Source organism: Alligator sinensis, unplaced genomic scaffold (assembly GCF_000455745.1).
Source record: "Alligator sinensis unplaced genomic scaffold, ASM45574v1 scaffold578_1, whole genome shotgun sequence".
Classification (NCBI taxonomy): Eukaryota; Metazoa; Chordata; order Crocodylia; family Alligatoridae; genus Alligator; species Alligator sinensis.
Genome location: NW_005842887.1, coordinates 535,884 through 558,051, shown reverse-complemented (window position 1 = coordinate 558,051; position 22,168 = coordinate 535,884). Strand labels below are relative to the sequence as shown.

Sequence of the window (22,168 nt, the reverse complement as noted above, 5' to 3'; positions counted from 1 at the left end):
TTGAGATAAAGAGTGGAGTGAAGCAGGGTTGTGTTCTGGCACCCACACTCTTCGGGATCTTCTTTTCTATGTTGCTGCACTACGCTTTTGATGGCTTGAAGGAAGACATATACCTTCACACAAGATCAGATGGCAAACTCTACAATCTATCATGTCTAAAGGCCAAGACAAAAAAGTGAGGCACATACTTATGACGGAGCTCCTTTTTGCTGATGATGCTGCACTCACTGCCCATGAAGAAGGCCTACTACAAATACTCATGAATCACTTCTCCCGTGGTTGCAGGATGTTTGCCCCAATGATCAGCATCAAGAAGACTGTGGTCCTAAGACAGAGCGTTCACCAGTCACTATCTATCAGCCTTGACAACACACCTTGTGAAGTACTGAAGTTCTGCTACCTTGGATTCATAGTGAGAGACAACCTATCACTGGATTAAGAGCTAAATGTGTGCATTGGAAAGGCAGCTGCCACTTTCAGTAAGCTCTCCAAATGAGTCTTAAACAATACAAAATTCACAATAAAAACTAAGCTGCTTGTGTACAAAGCCTGTGTCCTCAATGTCCTTATGTATAGCAGTGAAAAATGCTCAACATATGCATATCAAGAAAAGAAGCTGAACAGTTTCCACCTACACTATTTACGGTGCGTTCTTGACATCCAGTGGCTAAGTACAATCACCAACACAGAGGTCATCACCAAACTGAACCTGCAAACCTTTACTGCACTACTCAAACAGCAGTGCCTATGCTGGCTTGGGCATCTTTGCAGGATGGAAAGTGGGTGCATCCTAAAGGATATCCTGTATGGGCAAATTGCAGCTGGGGAGAGAAGAGTAGGACACCCAAAACTGCACTTCAAAGACATCTGCAAACAGGATATGAAGGCTTTTGGAATTGACCCAAACCTTTGGGAGGCCTTAGAAGGAGACAGGACAAAGTGGTGCTCCCTTCTCAATCATGGAGTCCAACATCACAATGAAAAATGGTCACTCGAATTACAACATAACCAAAGGGAACAGCCTGCCAGCACAGTAGCCCCTAAGGCCGTGCACACCTGTGACCACTGTGGCAGGACCTGCAAGTCTAAAATTGGTCTTTACAGCCACAAGAGAAAATGCACCACCAGTCAGTAGAATAGCTGTAATATCCACCATTGCTTGCTGATGAATGAATGCCATAGATTAGTCTACTGCACAGTAAAGCGTCTCGTGTAGACGTTCCCAGTAAGGCTCAAACTCCACTGAACTGAAATCCCAAACTATTTGGTCAATAGGCTGCCATTGCTGCTAGAAATTCAGAAAATCACAGAAAATAGGGATGGTAGGACCCTCAGGAGGTCACCTAGTCCAATCCCCTGCTCAAGGAAGGAATAGCCCTGTCTAAATCATCTCAGACAAGACTGTCTATACTGCAGCTAAAAACTAATTGGAAATAAAACTAGTGCAAGCCCTGATTTCTTGCATGAGTTGGCTTCATCAACTTCAGCTGGCTGGCAAAAGAGTCTTAAAACTTAGTTAAGATGGACCTAGAAGATCAAAGTTTGTCCCACAAAATGTCACCTGGCCTTTATTTCTATTTGTCCAGCTAACAGTAAGATGTGTCCAGTCAAAAACAAAGCTATGTGTTTAAGTAGCTAAGAAGCCTGGGATTTGATTCATTTGTACAAAACAGCAGCCAAGAATAATGGGGGTCAGACCTGTGTTTACAAATATGTATATATAGTGAATAGGCAATCTGTTACTGCCTTTCACTCTGGAGACTGCAGTCATTTATATAAGGACTTTCACAGTAGCTTAAGAGAATTGGACACCCAGGACACATCCAGACATGCATGGATGTTTGGTTCCCCAGGGACAAGTAGCAGCGGTACACCTTGCACTGCAGCTATTTGTCCCTGGGGAATGCCTGGGCCATGTGTGCTTTGGCACATAGCAAGTTTTCCTGAATGGGGTAGGGAAGGCTGGGGCCAGCACTGTGCTGGCTCCAGCAGCCTTACCTGGGGTCCTGGGCACCTCCCAGGGCCGCAGCCATGGTGATTCTGCTGTGCAGAGCCTGGTCAGCAGCCACAGCACAGTTCTGGGTGGCCCAGCTCTGCTTTTTAACAGCGCGCACTGCCTGAGTATGTGCTGTGCTGTTTTTTTTCCCCTGCATTTTTTTTTAACCCCTGGATATCCCCCCACCCCCCAGCCTGTTTCTCACCCACTGTCTCCTCAATTTATATCTTCACAGACTGCCTGCCTTGCACGCGTACCAGCCCAGCCTCTGGCTTCTTTACTATTCATTCCATGCAGAGAGAGCACACACCAACTGCAGATGCTTCCTCAGCCTGACAAAGGGTATTTAAACCCAAAAGTCTGCTGAGAAGAATTTTTTCAACTAGTTGAGTTGGTCTAATAAAAGATACTGGATTTACCCAAAGAACCTAGCCTGCCTAGCTGGACATAGGTCCTTAGACCAACACGGCTACAACCTACACCCCTGTAAGATATTGGGAACCCTTTGAAAAATCCCAGTTTACCCAGGCATGTCTTTCTGATCACACATTGTCCAGTCCTCAAAAAAAACAATGTTCTCCAGGTTACAAAAGATACATACCCATTCCTCGGTATTGCCATCTTCATCTAGGCTGCTCAGGATGTTCTCTACACGAGCCAGCCGTCCCGAGAGGGAAAGCAATAGGTTCACCACCTTATCCAGGTCTCCTATGAACATCTTGTATTTGTCAAACTCATTGGGCTTGCATAGGTTGCTGATCAACAGCTCCACTTCCTCTCCCAGGGTATTATTCATCTTAGTGTCTGCTAGCAGGCTCTCCTTAGCATCTTTCAAGATCTCCAGCTTGTGGGACAAGCTCCCAATGAGTTCAGCCTAACAGGAGAGAATCACAGTTGGTTACCATCTATGCTGTGCAGTTTTGACAATGGGAAAACATGGTCTCCTGTCCTGAGGAGCTGTTAGAAAATTCATTGTATGCAGACAGTGACCACAATAAAGTGAGATAGAGAACAGAATAGAGTCTGGAGGAGACACTCAAGGTAAGTGAGATTGTTGAAGCTGTAGGCTAAAAAATTTATGATTTGGTTTCCCTTGCACAGAGACCCAAATCTTAATTTGGTCGTGTCATCATTGGACAATATTTTCCAAACTGCCATAGGACTTTGGGTGCCACATTTTAAAATATCCAACTAGATTCATCTTGAAGGGGATAATGATAGATATTAAACTTACTTTTGCAGAGTACTTTGGTATTGCTGTATGAAGAGTGTCATAGCAGAGTTACATTCCTGTTCCTCACATTTCCTCCTACTATCACCTTCAGGATTCTTGTGTGTACATAATATTTTGTATTGCCCTTTGCTTACAGTAACATTACTAAAAACTGACCAATATGAAGGGACTAATACTGATCAATTAACCATAAATCTGGCCTATGTTGTTATGGGGAACAAGTGCCTGTGTTACAGTGCTTTACAGAGCTGAGGAGCATCAAAAGAAAAGACAAAAATCCCAAACTTTTCACTCTTTTCCCAATCTTAAAACACACAAATTCCTGTAAATTCTGGGCTCCAGAGGTATTAACAGCAGAAACTACAAGCCACACTCTCAAGTTCAGCTGCAGCTAGAGATGAAGCTTTTCCACCTCAACAGTATCCACTGTCTGGCCTGGAGTTGCAACTGTGTACACCAGAAATGCTCCAGCTTTTCCAACAGCATGAGTAATGGGAGCAATGGCCCATTTTATGAAAGCATTCACAGCCGTTCCACACTCTAAGAGAAGGTCTTGGAGTTTGGCTACCCAACAAGTACCCAACAAGTACTGCTGTGCATGTACTACAGTTCCCAGTTCCTCATTTCTGCTATGATTAGCTGGGGAAGCTACAGCTGTCCACAGTCTGTGGTCTGGCGCTGGTAACGTTAACAGCTGTACTTCCACTTAGATATAATTTAGGGCTGCCCAACTGGCAGCCCACAAGGGGTTAAATCAGGGGTTGGCAATTATTTGGGCCTGAGGGCCACTTAGGGAGTTTTGGTGAGCTGGCGCGGCCGGGTCAGCACCTCCCTCTCCCGTACTACATCAGCACCCTGCACCCTAAATGTCTGTTCTGTGCGCAGATGGGCAGATGGGATGAGGCCATGGGTGGGCAGGAAGCAGCATCCAGTAGTGGTACAGAAGGGTGGGGCCCTGCACATCCCTGCAACAGGCTCTGGTTCTGCAGGTGGGGGATGGAGAGAGTGGATTGCAGCTCTGCCTCAGGCCTCTGCCCTGAAATCCCAGGGTCTCCATGGAGACTAGCCAGGACCCACATGGGAAGGGTGCATGGCCAGATGTACAGGATGGGTCCCGTCACTGTGTGGGACGATGAGACTCTCGGGAGCAGGAGGGATTCTCCCCTGACAGTCCCCAACTGGTGAGGGATCTGGGCCCTGAAAAGGCTGAGGGTTGGCTTACATTACCGTTCATCAGCTGGTGAGCCAGACTGAGGGAGACCCACAGGGGTCTCTGCCCCCAAAGACAGAGAGTGAGAGGTGAGCACCTGACTGGTGGGACGCATGAGTCCAGACACATGAGTCAAGAGCCCTGTGTAGCACCAGTTGGGCTATTCTGGGGTTTTCCTTCATTTCTAGTATCTTCTTCATTTCCAGTCTCTTCTTCCTTTTTTTTCCCTTTGGGAATAAGCTGGCACAGGAGAATACCGGCATAGCCCATGGAGGCTTGGGGAGGTAAGTCAGGTGGTCCCAAGCAGTTTCTACGGTGAGAGCCAGAATGGGGGAGACCCGCCTGGCTACCCTGATCATGAGCTGGGGAGCAGATCACTAGTGAGTCATCTGTGGGGGATACCCTGGCATCATAGACTGTGAGAGTGAATGGACATTAGTGGTGTCCCATACGCAGGACGGGGGAAATGAGGTAGTCTGTTTCAGTTGGCAGCCTAGTACATTATCAACACTGCGACTTCATCTGGTTGGTGACTGGATGAGGGGTAGGGGAGATGGAGCCCCAAGTCACTCACTACAGCACCGAGCTGGCCTGAAGGTGGAAGGTCACCCTTTTCTGGAGGAACCTCCCATTCCATCCATGATTTCCTGACGAGCAAGACGTGGCAGGAAAGTAAAAAGGAGACCCATCTCAGGGTAGGAGGCTCCAAGTGCCTGTAGGGGTGCAATACTAGAAGGCCTGAGAGAGGTGACTGGCACGGGGACCATAACATTTGGACCTGTGACCTTGCTACCAGCCCTCCCCTGAGGACACAGCCTTAGGTAGGTGGGTGGGGAGCTGCATCTAAGAGTAGACACGCTGAGCCAGGGCTAGAATCTTGGAGCAGTGACAGTGTGGGGCTGGGGTCCAGGGGCAGAGCCGTGATCCACTCCCTGCATACACCTGCCTGAGGAACTGGCACCTGTCACAGGGGTGCGTGGGCAGTGCATCGGTGCTCTGCCCCAGGCCCCAGTCCCACACTGTCACTGTCCTCTGATTCTATCCCATGATCCTGGGCCCACTGTTGGCCAGACAAAATCCTTTGGTGGGCCAGATCCAGCCATATTTTGCCCAACCCTGGGTTAAACTGTGGTCACCAGGCTCCTGCCCAGCTACTGGTCCTCCTGCTTTACCTACAGTAGTAGCCTGAGTCTCTGGGCTGTTGCTTCCTGCCCCTGCTCCAAGATACAGACTCCATGAGAAGCCCTTAGTGCAGACCTAGGGTATGTTCAGCCTCTTATGCAGTAATAATATATTATACATGTTAATATACACCACATACAGTGAGGCTGAAATGTTTCAGGAAACAATCCTTTTTCTGTTACTGGTAATTTTATATAAACTGACTCAGTGCTGCAGGATAAAATGGGTCTTTGAATACAGGTTGCACTTTATGGTAGCACTTAGAAATGCTTTGAAGTGGTGTTTTAAAGAAAGGGCATGTCTATTCATGGTGATTTTTAAAGGCTGGTTTCACTGTCTACAACAGAGGATCATTCATCTAATTTCCACTAGATGGCTGCATCATTCACATATCAGTTCCAGGAACATCACAGTTTTCTGACTGGAATCCAATATGCAAAACCCAGGTGGAAAGGAAGTGAAATGTAAGTGCCAGGATCATAGGGGGAAAGGCCCAGCTGCGCTATTCCATGTGATGGCTGGGTATTCCGGGGGGTAAAATGGCCAACCACAAGCAGGCCAAGCAAAGGCAAGGTGAGACCATCAGTGTGCTGCTGGGACATGACCAGAGATCTGGGCTTTCTGTTTCCCATGGAAAAACAGCGTAAAACACGAATATCCTTTCTTACTGGAGTAAAAGGCAGATTTCTCATCTTAGCAGTGAAACGCATGGATTTTGCAGTTTTACAGCGAGCCTTCTGCAGCCTGGCAGAGTTCCAGCCTGCAGGGGGCTGGAAGGGAGAGGGAGGAGGGTGGTGAGGCAGAGGATGCGCACATGGCTGCCAGGCAGCCTGGAGAGCAGCTCCCACAGGTAAGAGCGGGGGGGCACAATTGAGCCCCCATAGGGAAGGAGGGGAGGAGTTGGGCAAGGCTGGGGCTGCAGTCTAGCTGGGCAGTGCATGGGGCTTGAGGCCCAGGGTCACACTGTGTGCCTGCAGTGCCCCAGCGGGGAGCAGGATGGGGCCACAGGCAGCTCATTTGCGGGGTGGGGAAAGCTGCTTGCTGCTGTGAGCTTCGCGCTGCCCTGGTGATGCATCCCCCGCATGTGCGGCAGCTTTGAGGGGCACAACTCCGCGCCGTTGCCTTTACTGGAGCCACGAACACAGGGGCTGAATTGCCAAGGCAGTGCAGAGATTGCAGTGGCAAGCAGCTTCTCTGTGTGGCTCTGCTGTTCCCTGCCCCGCTGAATCACACCCTCTGGGCTGCGGAGGCCCCGGGGGAGGGCAGCAGGGCGGGAGCCCGAGCCCACAGCATGCAGCCCACGCCTGCTCCCATCCCTGTCCTGTGCACAGATCTGCGGGGTGTGAGTCCCCCCACCCCCTGGGGAGTGTGTGCTGTGGCAGGGAGCAACCTGAGCCCATGGCAGGCAGCAGGGGAGAGCTGGGCTCTGCTCCGCTGTAGCAGCCACCACCTCTTCCTGGGGGCAGGGCATTGCAGACCCGGGTCCCTGGCTCCATAGTCTTGGCAGCTGGGGGCCCCTCCAGCAAGGGCTATGGGTAGGGGGTGAGGGGCACCAGCAAGGCTGTTGGGGAGGAGTGAGAGGCATGAGCAGGGGGGCTATGGAGGGGCCTTTATGTTTAGTCATGGATTTGGGGGGGTTTATTAGAAAATTTGTGATTTTTTTATCAGAAAATTTGCAATTTTTTATCAAGGAAAACCAGGATCCTTGGACATGACACATCATGAGGCGATTTCAGGGCCATCTCATAGACACAGGAATCTGAGAGAACCTTCTCACTTTATACCCCAGCAGCTCTGTTGACTGCAGTGAAGTGAATCCAGATTTATACCAGGATTAAAATCAAGATAATTTGTCTCCTTAGGACTGAAATGACAACCAAAGGAAAGCTCTAACGCTCTGTACAGCATGTAGCTGCACTGCTCATAAGACAGTGTCACAAACCAAATGGGCAACAAAGGCAACACGATTCAATTACTACATCAGCTATGGAAAACCTTGTGGAGTCCTTTCCAGGGCCTTATTTAAAGCCTGGCAGGAGCATTCAACAGACTCTGCATCAGGCTTAGGCTGCACAGAGGCTAGAAGCTCACTGGCTACCTGCAAGTTTTGTACCACGGGAAGGCCATGTGATTCAGAACATCATTTTTGCTGTTGTCTCTGTCTCAGAAATTGCTTGGCTATGTTGCTGCCAGATGGAGGCAAGAAGCCCTCCTACCTGCTTGATGGCTGCATTGTTGTGGAAGGCTTAGGAGTTTGAAATGGACCTGAAAGCACTCACTTTTTCTTCCTCACTCTCTGCCCCTCCTAGTGCCAGCTACCAGAGCTCCTTTGCATTTATGATGGTAATGAGTTGGTTTACTCAAATGACCTCTCAGGAAAGCTGTCTTCCCTGGTAACACCTATGCAAATGTTGCTGGTCACAGGCCAAAGTGCAAACCTGCCAAAACAATTTCAGTACTCTGGGCCTAATCACTCTTATCTATTTCTATTTTCCCATACAAATGTAGTCTTTGAGGATTCATCCTCCACCAGCAGGCTCTCACCTTCTTGCAAACTCCTTAGACCAGGGGTGGGCAATGATATGCAATTATCAGCACCCCCCGCCCCCTCCAGTGCAACAGCTCACCAAAACTCCCTAAGTGGCCCCATCCTGTCCATCTGGCCACTTGCCCTGCTCCTGTGGGTCCCAGCTGATCACCACAGAAACCCCAGGATTGTGGTGCAGTGACAGCATGGGGCCAGGCCGGAGCCTGAGGCAGAGCCATAATCTGCTCCCCACATGCACCTACCCGCGGAAAACATGGTCATCACAGGGGCATGTGGGGAGTTGATCATGGCTCTGCCTTGGCCCTGCGCTGTCACCACCCTGTGATCTCACTTCATGATCCCAGCCTCACCTGCCTGTCCCACTCCCAAACACTGCTCCTCACTCACCCACAGCCTTGCTGTGCACCCTGTCTGCGCGGGTCTTGCCCCCAGCAGTGGGTGCGGGGTGGACTCACTGGGGTGTCTGGGCAGTGAGTCCAGGTCCGGTGGGAGCAGCTGGAAGGAGCCACCACCACCAGGAAGTGAGTCCTGCTGCTGGCCTGCCCCAGCCCCGCTGTGTCATGGGCTGGATAAAATTCCTAAGTGAGCCATATATGACCTGTGGGCCATATTTAGTTCACTCCTGCCTTAGACCTTTGCTACATGTATGACTCATCAGAGCAACACCTCATCCTTTTAACCAGACTTTTCCCATTTGTTTACTGCAAGCAGATGGGCATTTCCAAATGAAGCAGCATTCAATGAAGAATCAGTGAAATGCTATTAGCCTGGGACCAGCTGTAATTAGCAGCTTTAAAGTAATGAACTCTTCCCAGGTTAATTATTTAATTATGCTTTTAAGTGGGAATGAAGACATTGGCCAAGTGCTTTTGGATCATTTATTGACTGTGTAAGACTGTAGTTGCTATGTGCTATCTATGTAGAATTATGGAAGCTGGAGGGGAAAGAGGCCTGTTACCTTAGCCTGCCCACTTCAGTGTTGGCTGCAGAGCTGGGAACAGAACCCAGGTTCCTCAATTAAGTTTCTAGAGTATGGTCTAGGTTTATTTTAAATGCCTTTCAAAAATGGGGCTTCCATCTTATTAATAATGCATATTATGGTTGTGTTTCAATAATTCAACAGAAACTAGGTCCCATTCTTTACAATGTTGTGAAGAGAAAGGCCCTGCCCAAGTGGTTTGCAGTCTAAATGGACAAGAAATACAATGGCTGGGAACAGGAACAGAAGGGGAACTAGCACAGAAAGGTGAAGTGACTCATCTAAAATCTTATAGCAGGTCAGCCCCAGAGCCAGGAACAATACCCAGGTTGCTAACTAATGCATAGTGTTCTGCATTCTTGGTTTTTATTTTTTTAAAAACCCAGGAATTTTGGGGTGGTTATCTTCAAAACATAAAAACCAGGATGAAACTGGGGTAAAAGGAAGAAGGTGGTGGGGCCAGAAATCAGTTTAAATCGGGGGGGAAAAATCGGCGTTGAAGGAGGGACTAGGGAATGGGCAGGGGGAGGGGGCGGTGCAGCCTGTTGGCTGCTCCTGGGGATGCAGCAGGAAGCAAAGCAGGGGGAGCTGTCAGTGGGTGCGGGGCATGGCTCTTGCTGCTATGTGCACCCCAGGAGGACTGCGGGCTGGGGAGTGTGCCCCTGGATCTGCGTGTGGGACGACAGCAGGTTGCCATCTGCCCTGAGTACCAGGAAGAGCCTGGTGCCACCACTGGCCTCAGGCTCTTCCTGGTGCTCCAGGAGGCCAGCACCCTGCTCTTGCTGCAGCCTGCTGCCACTGCAGGCTGGGGCCGGTGGTGGCACCGCAGGTGCTTGGGTCGGGCGGCAGCACCAGGGGGGGACCCAACTCCAACCCCAACACCGGCACCTCATGCCCCACCTGGGGTCAGAGCCGGGAGCCCCGCAGCCCCAGGCAGTGCCTCCAGCCCCACGGGCCTGTGCTGAGAGCCTGGGTGCAGCCCCCTGCTACGGGAAGTGGGGCCGGGCTCTTCCGCCTGCCCCCCTCTGGTGGGGCTTGGGCCTTGCAGCTCCCAGCACCCGGGGCAGGACCAAAGCCAGAGCTGCCATGGTGCAGATGGGACCTGCCCACCCCAGGAGTGATTCCCGTGGCCTGTCCTGCCCAGGGTCAGACCTGGGTGCCCTGTGCCCCCAGGCAGTGGCTCTAGCCATCCTCCCTTTGCCCCCATGTGGCCACCACCACCTCCTCATAGGCCACATCCATCCGGAAACCTGTCCCTCAGGTAACTGGCACAGCGGCACTTTTAGCTTACCAGCACCATCTGTTTTTCAGTTCAAGTCCCTGTTTACCAGCACAAGTGGGGAATAGGCCATTCCCCACTCATGCTAGTAAACAGGGATTTGAACTGAAAAATGGGTGTAAAAATCAGTAAAAACCAAATGACTTAAAAAAAATCAGGGAAATTATCAGTGAAAAAAAAATCATTAAAAATCGAGAATGTGGAACACTACTAATGCAGGTAGCTTGACTCCCAGTTTTATGTACTAGCTTACACACTGAGCAACCTGTGATCTTGGTGTATGATGTACACACATGCAATGTTTATAATGTATTGTGCATGGGTCAATAGTTGTATAAGTCACTACACTGAAAATGAACACTTGTACTGAGGGAGTAAGAATGTGCAAGCTGCATTATCCTGTCTAGTGCAGCATACTGTACTTTATATTTATAGACAGTTTGCTTATTTTTGATGTGACAGAAGAGAGAAATGCAGAGATAAGCGCCAGCTCTCTATAGAGACCACCTGTCTCCTTGCATTTCTGTAGCATCTGTTATGAGTTAGTGGGTTGCTGAGGTGAGACTTGTCACAACCCAGTGATTTTGGTGCCTCGGCATGATGGAATTTTCCTGCCACATGAGAGCCTCTTGCACAGCAAAGGTTTTTGTTGCAACAGAAAAACCTCAGTGCAAGAGAGTTCCCGCCATTTGAATGCAAATTTGTGTCCCGCTATTGGCCAGTTCTAAATTATTCCTACGTGGCGGCTAGTAATTGGCTTGCTAGCCGTTTAAAATTTCGTGCGACTTCCGCCCAAGTCGGAAAACTTTGAGCACGCTGCAGAGTGCCTCTAAAGAGATCTGACTTGCGGCTGAGCTGGTCGATAGACTGATCACCTATCGATTCTTCTCCCCGTCACCAAGCGCAATCCTTGATGTACCCTTTCCCTGCCGGCTTAATTTGTGGACGGATTAGCTGGCCTGAGCCTTGCCAGCTGAAGCAACTCACATAGTTGTTCAAGTGACTGGACCACCTGCGTCGCAGCTACAAGCAGCGTAAGTAAAGTTTTTTGCAACCACTAAGCTTTGTCTGCCTCTCCATTCACCAGCCCGCCTAGCGACCGAGTAATTTCTAAATCACCTCGAGTCGGCTCCGGCCGTCCGAGACAAGACTATTCTATTTGTAACCTTTAGACTGCTCCACAAGCCCCGAGAGCTCCAGAAAATGACAGCACAATCTTCTTGATTGAGCAAGAGAGCATCCAGGCCACTGGGCTCTATGGTTTGGGACTTGTCACTGTCACTGACTTGATCTGCAACCTCAGACAACTCATTTCACTTCTCCGTTTCCCCTCCCACCTTTTATGCACTCTTTAGGGCAGGGACAATATCATATGATACATATGTATAGCACATGGAATATTTTAGGTAACCTGCACTCAGAAAGCTGAATTTGTACCAGCTGAAATTGGGACAAGGGCTGCTAGGGTAAATAATGACTTTCTTGGGCTGCCCTGGTATCAGGCTAACCCCCACCCCTCCCACCCTGGACATGTCCACATGTACCATTACAAAGCAGCAATAAACCGTGGAGCTTATTGCTCTGCAGTTTATTGCTCCCAGGAAGCTCCCTGGGTGCACATCTGTACGTGCACATGAACCACAGCACATTGATCTGGGTCTCAGCAGCCCCAGCTGACAGGAGGCCCTGGGGGTCAGACTGCCAACCCAGGGCTGCCCCAACTAGGCTCAGTGTGCTGAAGAGAGGCTGGCTGGGGCACAAGGATGCTTCAGTGCGGGGCTAAACAGCAGGCCCAGCCAGCTGGCTAAGTTTCTACACGTGCACTGCTGAGCACAAAAAACTCCACAGCAGGGTAGGTCCTACCCTGCTGTGGAGTTTATCAGTTTCGTGCACCCTAATAGGGGCACCCGCGTAGATGCGGAGACGTTTACTGCACAGTTAATTAGGCAACTGTGAAGTAAATGTCTTTGTGGCCCCTGTGTAGACAAGATTTCAGTGGAGAAAATCTCTGAAGTCAGTTGCACTTCCATACATCAGGGCTGAAGGAGCCCCTGTCTAGCTACACACAGACAGTGATACACGCCCTGCGTTTACCTTCTTCTCATTAATATCCAGCTGCTCCTTTTCCTCATCTGCATCTGCTGGCAAGTCTTTGATTTTATTCAGCAGCTCTACCTTGGGTGCTGACACACTGTAGTAGGCAGGACAGGTGACCATTGTTACAGCGGGTTCCTTTTCTTCTTTCCTAAACCATAATAAACAAGTCATGCTCTCATCCAAAGAGAAGCTCACTTTGCTTTTGACTCTTGACTGTTCCAATCTAAGGCCTCTCTAGTGTATTAATTTGCAACAGTGGCGTCAACTTTCTGGCCCTGCGGGCTGGACGAGTGGCATGGGTCAGTCCATGGGTGGGATCCAGCATGGGATTAATGCATGGGATTGGTCTCGGGGCCCAATCCAGCTGTAAGCTGGCCTGATCAAACACGGGTCTGTTTCAGCTGCATACTGGCTCAAACTTGCACTTCTGGATCTGGCGTGATGTGGTGTACAGGGCCACGTTATCTGGCTTGTGGATCTCCCCACTTGCGCAAAAATTTGGCAGCAGGGGAACAGCAATTAACATTACCACTGCTCTCTCTCCACCAAATTTTCAGACCTTTGGGGAGCCTTGAGGAGTCCCATGGGCTGGATATCACAGCTTCTGAGGCAGGATCAGGCCCACAGGTTAGGGGTTCAGAATCCTGATTTGAAATTGTTTATTAATATTAAGCTGTGAAGAAGAGTGCTAAATCTCACCAGCAGAGTGTGCCTGGTAACTGTTTTCCACTCTGGAAAAAATGCTAGCACAATTGCACTGATATTTAGTTGTTAACTGAGCATCACCCTCAACAGTGGGACCAGATGTTCAGCTAGGGTAACAGAACCTCACAAAAGTTACTTTAACTGAATAACTACTCTGGCATAACCAATTATAAATGATTGCAACAGTACTTCAGATATTGCACTTGACCCTCTACTTTACAGTGTGTTTGGGGAAATTTTTGCAGAATACTGTAGGATTTTTACAGCAGATATCCCTGGGTCCATCTCCAGAATCGTGGCACCTATTTGCTTTTCTTACCTGAGGTAATGCTACAGCTTTTGTTGGAATTATTCCTGATTAGAATGGCGGAGGGATCAGAACAAGGCAATTTATCTCTGGTTTGGCTGCAGAGAAATGCTGATTTATGGACTGGTGTATAGACCAGTCAGCATTGGGGAGAGAAACTGGCAAGGCCAAAAGCAATGCATAACCAAGCTAGTAGGAAACCATTTTGAAGAACGGCATTTTAAAGACTGGCCCATTGCATGATACACTCCCTGCTCAGCAGTGCTTCCACCATATTGGCAGGAGGAATCCAGCCTGTGTGTTTTCTTACAAGTGAGCAAAAATGAATTCTTCCACACTAGATGCAAACCCAAAATAACATTGCTTACCTGTCCTCCTCAGACACCATCTGGCTGGCTTTCTTTTGCATCACTTTTCTTTGCATGTTGTTCTCTTTTAGCAATATGGTTGCACTGGGAAAAATCCCTTCCATTAGATCCATGGTTGTCTTCATTTTGGAGTCTGGATCCAAGATATCAGCCAATGACTTATCTTTGTTGACAATCTCCTTGGCTAGCGCCTCTGATTTAATATCCTCTGGGGTCTTCTCCATCTTTACTTGACCAGCTGAGCTGTGTATCCCACCACTAAGGCCACCATTTTCCACATCTCTACTCAAGATAGCTGGCTCCTTCAGGTTGCCTTTGAGTTGAGTCATAGGCTGCTTATCAGAGTTTAGAAATCCTCCATGAGTGGCAGGTGACTGGTGTTGAGTGTTCAAGGCAGGTGAAGAGCCAGTTCTCTGAGACTCAATGTTTCCAACAGACGATGAAGTCCAGCTGTTTTCACTGAAAATGGTGCTCATCCCTGGCTTCTTCTTCTCAGCCAGACTCTTGGGAAACCTGAAAAAGTTACTATTAACAGAAAAGTTTTATTATAAACATGTATTTGCCAGAGTCTGGGAGAAAACGTTAAGGTGATCAGGATCCTTCTGGAGAACATATAGCAAGGGCTCAGCCACACGACAGGGTTGTAGGAAATTACATTTCCCTTTTCCCTACCCTTTGTCTGACCAGTCTAGTTAGACTGACTGTAAGCTCTTTGGGGCAGAGACATCTTTTACTATGCACTTGTATGAAAAAAAGCCAATTCTTGTAAATTAATGGCACTAGTAGTAGGTTGTTTTCAAGATTATGAACAAGGAAGCTTCAATATTTCAATAAGAAAAAAATGAATGAGTGAAAACCGGTTGCTTTTGATGCTATGGGATATCTACTGTTTTTACTCTTCATTGCACCCAACAAATTAATGCTTGTGAGGGATTGGGGAAATAGAACAGCAGCTGTCACTCCAGCAAGTATTAAGGTAAAAGATGAACAAACTAAAAATAAGTCAATCAGCTTCACAGTTCCAAGTTGAGATATTTCTTCCCCTCATGAATGAGTATTAGCCTAACTGAACCATGTTCTAGCCACCCTTTTCACAATGGCAATGGACATCCCTTTATCAATGGGGATGAAGAAGTGAGTTCTTAAAGGCTTAATGGGCTAAGTACTCAACTGATGTAAGTCAGGGTCCTTGAAAATCAACAAGCTATGCCGATTTATACACCCTGAGGATCTGGTGCATGGTTTCCACTTCCAGAAATTTATCCTGCAAGATAAACTCCTTACCTTATGGTATTGTGGTACAGTACATTGTCCCACAGTGCAGACATCATGCTGTGGCACGACAGTTGTGCGCTGGCTCCACAGTTTATTTTAGGATAATTTAATGATCCTGCGAACCTCGGTTTTATGAGGGACAGAACCTCTCAAAACTAGCCCTACCCTATGAAAACTGGAATGGAGAGTAACAGTGTTAGCACTCCAGTTTGTGTTGAATAGAGGCGTAACATGCAGAGTTAGGGCCCAGGGCAAACACTGCAGGAAAGCAGAGGGGAAGTGGTTCTGAGAGCAGAGGCAGTTCGGGGTGGAGGCAGGTACAGGTTCCAAGATCAGGATTGGGGGGAGGGGGTGGAGCAGTCTTACCCATTCAAGTAACTTTTAAACAGTCCTCAACTGAGCTGCGTGCTCTGCTGCCTCGGCTGCTGCTCTTGAAATAGCAGGAGCAGCAGGAGCAGCAGCAGAAGCTCAGAACTATTTTGGAGTTCCTAGCAGGGGTAAGTTGTGAGCTTCTCTTGTTGCTAGGGCACAAATTCTGCAGGAGTGTGTGTATAGGGGAGGTGTGATTCTAGCACCCCTCTGAATATTGTCCCCAGAGTGGGTACCCTTCTCGCTCACCCCTAGTTATGCTACTGGTGCTGAATTCCAAACACAGGGGCTGATTCTCCTTGCGTGCTGCTGTAAATAAGGAGCAACTCCCCTGAATCTACAGTGTAACTGGGGGAAGAACCAGGCCCATACATCCTATCATTCACAGACCTAGTGATAGCCATAGACCTAGGCAATCTACACAGTTTCACAGGACCTAAGGTAATCAGCACTCTTCCACCAACACATGATGGCTTCAGTTGTAGCTCTGTCAAAAGAACCACCATACTTGGTGCCTCCTCCTTGTTTAGTATTCTTCCCAGTCCTCCCATTGTCTGACAACAGTGCCTGGGGCTGGGAAAGCCTGGTGCTAGGAACTGCATGTGGTTGCCTTCCTTTCCAGCTTCTTTCCCTGTATATGTACTCCCTAGCATCCTCCCAGGCAAATGGTAATGGTGGGTGAGCCCCACACTTTTTGTAAAGTCAGGGCCTAGGGGATGCATCCGTGTGTCTTACATTGCCCAAGACTGGCTTGGGTGGGCCAGGAAAGTAAATGGCATTTCAGCTATCCCTTACCTCATTTTCACCTCCTCTGTAGTCCTTGTGCATGTGCTTCCTTTTTCTCCACCTGCCTGAAATGAAGCTGAGGCAAGAGGAGGAGGTGGCAATACCTCCCAGCTGCTTGCAGGAAAACTGGGGTTTGGATCAGGAAGAAGAGGTGGTGGCAGTGGAGTGGGGAAGAATTTAACTGTGGCCCCTGCAACACCAAGCTCTGATTCCTTGATAAACACCTCATCATTGTCATCTTCCTGCTGCACTGGTGGCAGAGTGAGCTGAAGGCATGACTCGGAGATCCGTAGAGAGATGGTCCCATGGGGAGGAGGAGTCTTGGGACTGGAAGTGCTGCTTTGGGTTGGCAGGCTCTGCCATTTCTGAAAGAACTTCTGCCCAGAAACTTGAGAAGAGGCAGAGTCCTTTGAAAAGCTGCTATCTCCGACTGAATGAGCCGATTTAACTTTTGGTGGGAGGGATCTCTGAAGCAGCATGGCCTTCTTTCTCCACATCCCTTCTTCTGCTGAGCTCTCAGGGGAGCTATTCTCATGGCCCAGGAGCTGTGACTGAAGATTATCACTTCCCTCTGAGAAAACAGCCTCTGGTTTGGCATGCCATCTCAGTGCCTGGCTGTCTCCAGAAGACTGCAAGTCTGAGGGAGTCTGGGTGGAATGAGCACTGCTGAATGATGAATGACTAGATTCAACTGGAGTAAAGTTAAGGAGCAAAGATCTAGGAGCCACCTTTTGCTCAGGAAAGTGACTCTTTGCTTCTGTTGGTGACAAGACAAATGCTGAAGCCGGATTAGTATGCCTAGAGAGTTCTTCAGCCTTGTGGGTCTCAGCCAGAGCAGATGAATTGGTGATGACCTCATTGTCGTGGGGTGGGTGGGTGTAATAACGTGTGAATGTTGGCTTTTCTGGATGGCTTCTTTCTTTATTGCTGAATGACCTAGAATGAGATGCTCCTATGACAAATCTAACATTTTCAGAGGGGCAGCAACGTTTTCAAATAGCCCTTTCAAAAGCAGAGTTCAGATTATGCTAAAGCCAATTTCTGCCTCCAGTTTATGTGGACTTTTGTACGGTTCCACTGGTGAACTGATGGTAAAACTATTCCTGCTTCAAACACCCAGGGCAAGATTCAAAGCATCTCAGTTCATGGCCTTAATGTACACGTTGCCCCACATAACTTTTGAGTGCCTGCCCCAGGAAGTGGGTTCAAAATGACCTAGTTAGCTCCTTAGGATCCTTATAGAGTTAATGGGGAAATTTGGAGATGCCTAAGAACCATTCAGATTTGGGTACCCTATATGGAGAATAGGGAGCAGCAGGTGCCTCTTAAGGGCCATTCAAAAATTCTAGAGATGTGTAGAGCTAGCTGAGAGGATTCACTAAAGCCCCTCTCAGGAGCTTCAGTGCTTGAGACAAACTATCCACTGGGTGTCTCCATTCATTTGTGACTCACTACACTTAGGGCCTTGTTACAGGTGATTTTGGGTGGCTCCTGGGACTCTTAACACCAGGATTGTCTGTACATTAACAGCTGAAACCCGGTTTTAAGCACTCATTAGGCCGTTTAAAGTTGTGCCACTCCAGGGCAGGATTATTTCTGATCCGTGCTAATCAGCTCATGTTATGCTAAGGTGTAGCCACTCCACCTGCCCCCTGTCCCTGCTGGCCCACTGTGCCCCCCCTCCCAACTCCCCAGAAACCCAGATCCCACTCACTGCCTCCCCCATGCTTATCTGTGGCTGCCCACACTGTCTGTCCCAGGAGAGCAGGCAGGGAAGAGTTAACTTACCTGCCTGGCCACCACTGCTCTCTGGGCTGGGCTCAGCCCTGAAAAGAGCAGCAGCCCAGCATCCCCAGTTAAGATCCCAGCTGATTAAAAAAGGGCAAACATAGTGCCCATACTTAAGAAAGGGAAGAGGGAGGATCCAGGGAACTACAGACCACTCAGCCTCACCTCAATCCCTGGAAAAATCATGAAGCAGGTCCTCAAAGAATCTATTTCTAAGCACTTGGAGAAGAATATGATTAGGAACAGTCAGCATGGATTCAGGAAGAACAAGTCATGCCTGACCAGCCTGATTGCCTGCATTGTTTTAATAGATTTCATAGACATTAGGGGCTGGAAGGGACCTTGTGAGATCCTCGAGTCCAGCCCTTCTGCCATAGGCAGGAAGTAGGGTCAAATGATCCCAGCAAGATAAGCATCCAAATGCCTTTTGAAAGAGTTCAGAGTAGGTGCTTGCACCACCTCTGGGGGGGGTCTGTTCCAGACCCTGGACATTCGGACAGTAAAGAAGTTTTTCCTCACGTCTAGTTTAAATCAGCCTTCTAAAATTTTACGGCCATTAGACCTTGTTATCCCTTGGGGAGCCCTGGTGAATAACTGTTCTCTCAGAGCCTGGTGCACCCCCGCCCCCCTTATGTACTTACAAGCTGCCACCAAGTCCCCCCTGAGCTATCTCTTCTCCAGGCTGAAGAGTTCCATGTCTCTCAGTCTCTCCTCATAAGGCTTTCTCTCTTGGCCTTTGATCATGCGGGTGGCTCTCCTCTGGACTCTCTCCCTCCAATGCCCATGACCCGTGACCAAGAGGATCGAGAAAAAAACTACCTGCCCCCCCAGACCCTTGAGCCCAGTCCCTAGAGCCCTTGGGATTGTTCCAAGCCATGTTATTCATGCCCACATGGATGAGTAGCATGGGGTGGTGGTCAGAGGGCCAGATGACTTTGGAGATCCTCTCAGTTACATCCTGGACATAACCCCCTGGGAGGCAGCACACCTCACAGGCTAAGGGGTCAGGGTGACAGATCGCTCCCTCTGACCTTTCTCTTCAGGCTCACCACCTAGAGCCTCGTGCCCCTCCTGCACATCCTCCTGTGTGAACTCTCATGCTAACTCATGCACCGGGCCTAGAGCATGCCTGTTTGCATGCTCTGTTCATGAGGCTCCAGTTGTGTGGCTCCCTGCAATGCTGGGGGTCTGGGTTGGGGTCTGCTGGGTGTGCGCTGGGAGTCCTAGGGGTCCTGGGCTCAATGGATGTCTGATGGGCTTCCACCTGTGCGTTTCTCCCCAAAGCCAGGTCCAAACTATAGCTTCTGCCATTGGCGGGCACTTTTAAACTCTGTGCATGCACAGTAGGGCCCACCACTGGCACTGCACCACTCCTGGTGGCTGGGGGTCCCTGTCCCAGTCCCGCTGAAGGGGGCAGGTAAGTACCCTCCCCTTCCCCAGTCCTTCACTATGGGGGGGGGAGGGCCGAGCAGAAGCCCCTACTTGGGGGCTGGGCCAAGTAGAAGCTGGGGGGGCATGACCCTCCTCAGCTCTTCTCAGCTGGCTAGCACCCACCTCCCAGCAGTGCTGTGGGGTCTGGGCTGGGATTTGCCAGGTGTGTGCTGGAGTTCCTAGGGATTCCAGGCTCAATGGGGGCATGACGGGCTTCCGTCCATGCATCTCTCTCCAGAGCCAGGTCCAAAACCTCTCTATAATGACATGACTGGCTCTGTGGATGCAGAGAAAGCAATGGACATAGGATACCTTGATTTTAGCAAGGGCTTTGATACTGTCTCCCACAGCATTGTTGCAAGCAAGCTCAGGAAATATGGGTTGGATTACTGGACTGTAAGGTGACTAGAAAGCTGGCTGGATTGCTGTGCTCAGTGGGTAGTAATTGATGGTTCAACGTCTAGCTGGCAGCCAGTATCAAGTGGAGGGCCCCACAGGTAAGTCCTGGGGCTGGTTTTGTTCAATATCTTCATTAATGAATTGGAAGATGGGATGGATTGCATCCTCAACAAGTTTGCAGATGACACCAAGCTGGGAGTTGTAGTAGATACACAGGAGGGTAGGGCTAGGATTCAGAGAGACCTCAAGAAATTGGAGGATTGGGCTGAGATAAATCTCATGAGGTTCAACAAGGACAACTGCAAAGTCCTGCATTTAAGATGGAAGAATTCCATGCACTGCTACAGCTTGAGGACTGACTGGCTAAGTAGCAGCTCTGTAGAAAAGGACCTAGAGGTAACAGTGGACAATAGATGGATATGAGTCAGCAGGGTGCCTTTGTTGCCAAGAAGGCTAACAGCATACTGGGTGGCATTAGTAGGAGCATTGTCAGCAGACTGGGGGAAGTGATTATTCCCTTCTATTCTGCACTGGTGAGGACACATCTGGAGTACTGTGTCCAGTTTTGGGCCCCCTACTATAGAAAGGATGTGGACAAGTTGGAGAGAGTTCAGCAGAGAGCAACAAAAATGGTTTGTGGGCTGGGGCACATGACTTGTGAGGAGAAGCTGAGGGAACTGGTATATTTAGTTTGAAGAAGAGAAGACTGAGTGGGGATTTGATAGCAGCCTTTAACTACCTGAAGGAGCTAGAAGAAGATGGAGCTAGACTGTTTGCAGTGGTGACAGATGATGGAACAAGGAGTAATGGTCTCAAGTTGCAGCAGGAGAGGTTTAAGGTGGATCTTAGGTGAAAACTTTCTCACTAAAAGGGTGATGAAGCACTAGAACAGGTTACCCAGAGAGGTGGTGGAATCTCCATCCTTGAAGGTTTTTAAGACCCGGCTCAACAAAGCCTTGGCTGGGATGATCTAGTTGGGGATGGTCCTGTTTTGAGCAGGGGGTTGGACTAGATGACCTCCTGAGGTCCCTTCCAACATTAATTTTCTATTATTCCATGGAAGATCCTGATTGTGAAACCAGGAAACCCTAAGTGCTAAGTCCCCAGTTCAGCAAGATACTTGACATCTGTGGATAAGACACTGTAGTGGATGTGGATAAGGGTAGGTACCTTGCTTGATCAGGATCAAGTAAGCAAATAGAAACACTGGCACATTTTTTTCTCCCATCTCTTTCAGCTGTGGCAACCCAAGCCTGTAGGTCAAACAGACCTGAGCAGACGTTAACAAATGCTTTATGTGTAGGAATATGTGCTAGAAAAGGGGATTTGAGAGGCAGGGCTTACCTTGAACTAATTTTTATGCTTACCAGCGTAGACCACCTAGTTCTGCCAGGCACTCAAAAATATTTTCTGTTACTGCACCCAGGGCATATGATCTGTGTAGCTTCTCACACTGCATTATCTATACAGATGATGCATTGAAAATACTGCCAGAAATAATGGGGTTAGCACCACTTGAACCTCATAGTTACAGTGAGACAAGCAGCAACCTACCTGGCTCCTGCACTGACCACATAGAGAGGATCTTCCACCTCATGGCCAAATTCACTGCTTTCCCATACCAGAAAGTCCTGAAGCCAAAAAGAAGCAAAGTTAGCAGCAAGCAGAACAACATTTGGGAGCTTTTTAGTCAAGGATCATTTTGTGTCATTTCTAGATGTAAAGTAAAGAAAGGAAAGGTGGCCTCATGGTTGGAAGAACATCAGGGAACATAGATGAAATTCAACCCAACAGATTCATCCCAGCTGACACACAACAGCTGGGCAGCATACCTACAACCATTTTCCCAAAGAGGCTCCACACAAGCGTGATGACTCATATTTCACTCATGGGAATTATTGAAGGTGCTTTTAGAAATGCCATTAAGCAGCCATCCCCCTCACTTCCTTTGCACTCTGTCCTGGCCCCCACTGGTCTCCCAGGGAAGAGGTCATTCTAATGGCTTTCTTGGCTGGGCACCCTGCAGCCTAGTTTACTTCAGCACAAGTCTGTGCAAACCAGAGCTGAATATTGCCCTGAGTCCTTAAGTGTCTCTAACCATGACATGATTCTGACACCACTGTCCTCCCTTCACACACTTCCTCTGATGGCCAGACAGGATGCGTCAGTAAGCAATAGAAACTTTGGCCATATTTATATGGGAATAGGATCATTC

The 22,168-nt window shown here is 48.9% G+C and overlaps 1 protein-coding gene across 6 annotated transcripts in view; it reads right to left on the bottom strand.

Annotated features, from left to right (window-relative positions):
* Positions 1-22,168, bottom strand: part of LOC102379236 (protein Shroom3) — a 100,696-nt gene that overhangs the window by 4,970 nt on the left and 73,558 nt on the right. For 5 of the 6 annotated variants that reach the window (XM_025192080.1, XM_025192081.1, XM_006035902.3 and 2 more), the window contains 5 exons: positions 21,508-21,584; positions 16,345-17,271; positions 13,906-14,430; positions 12,523-12,673; positions 2,598-2,870 (listed from right to left, as the gene is read on the bottom strand). In XM_025192080.1, coding sequence (XP_025047865.1) covers positions 2,598-2,870; positions 12,523-12,673; positions 13,906-14,430; positions 16,345-17,271; positions 21,508-21,584 — 1,953 coding nt within the window. The remainder of the gene's footprint in view (positions 1-2,597; positions 2,871-12,522; positions 12,674-13,905; positions 14,431-16,344; positions 17,272-21,507; positions 21,585-22,168) is intronic. The other variant, XM_025192085.1, reaches the window with a different exon arrangement.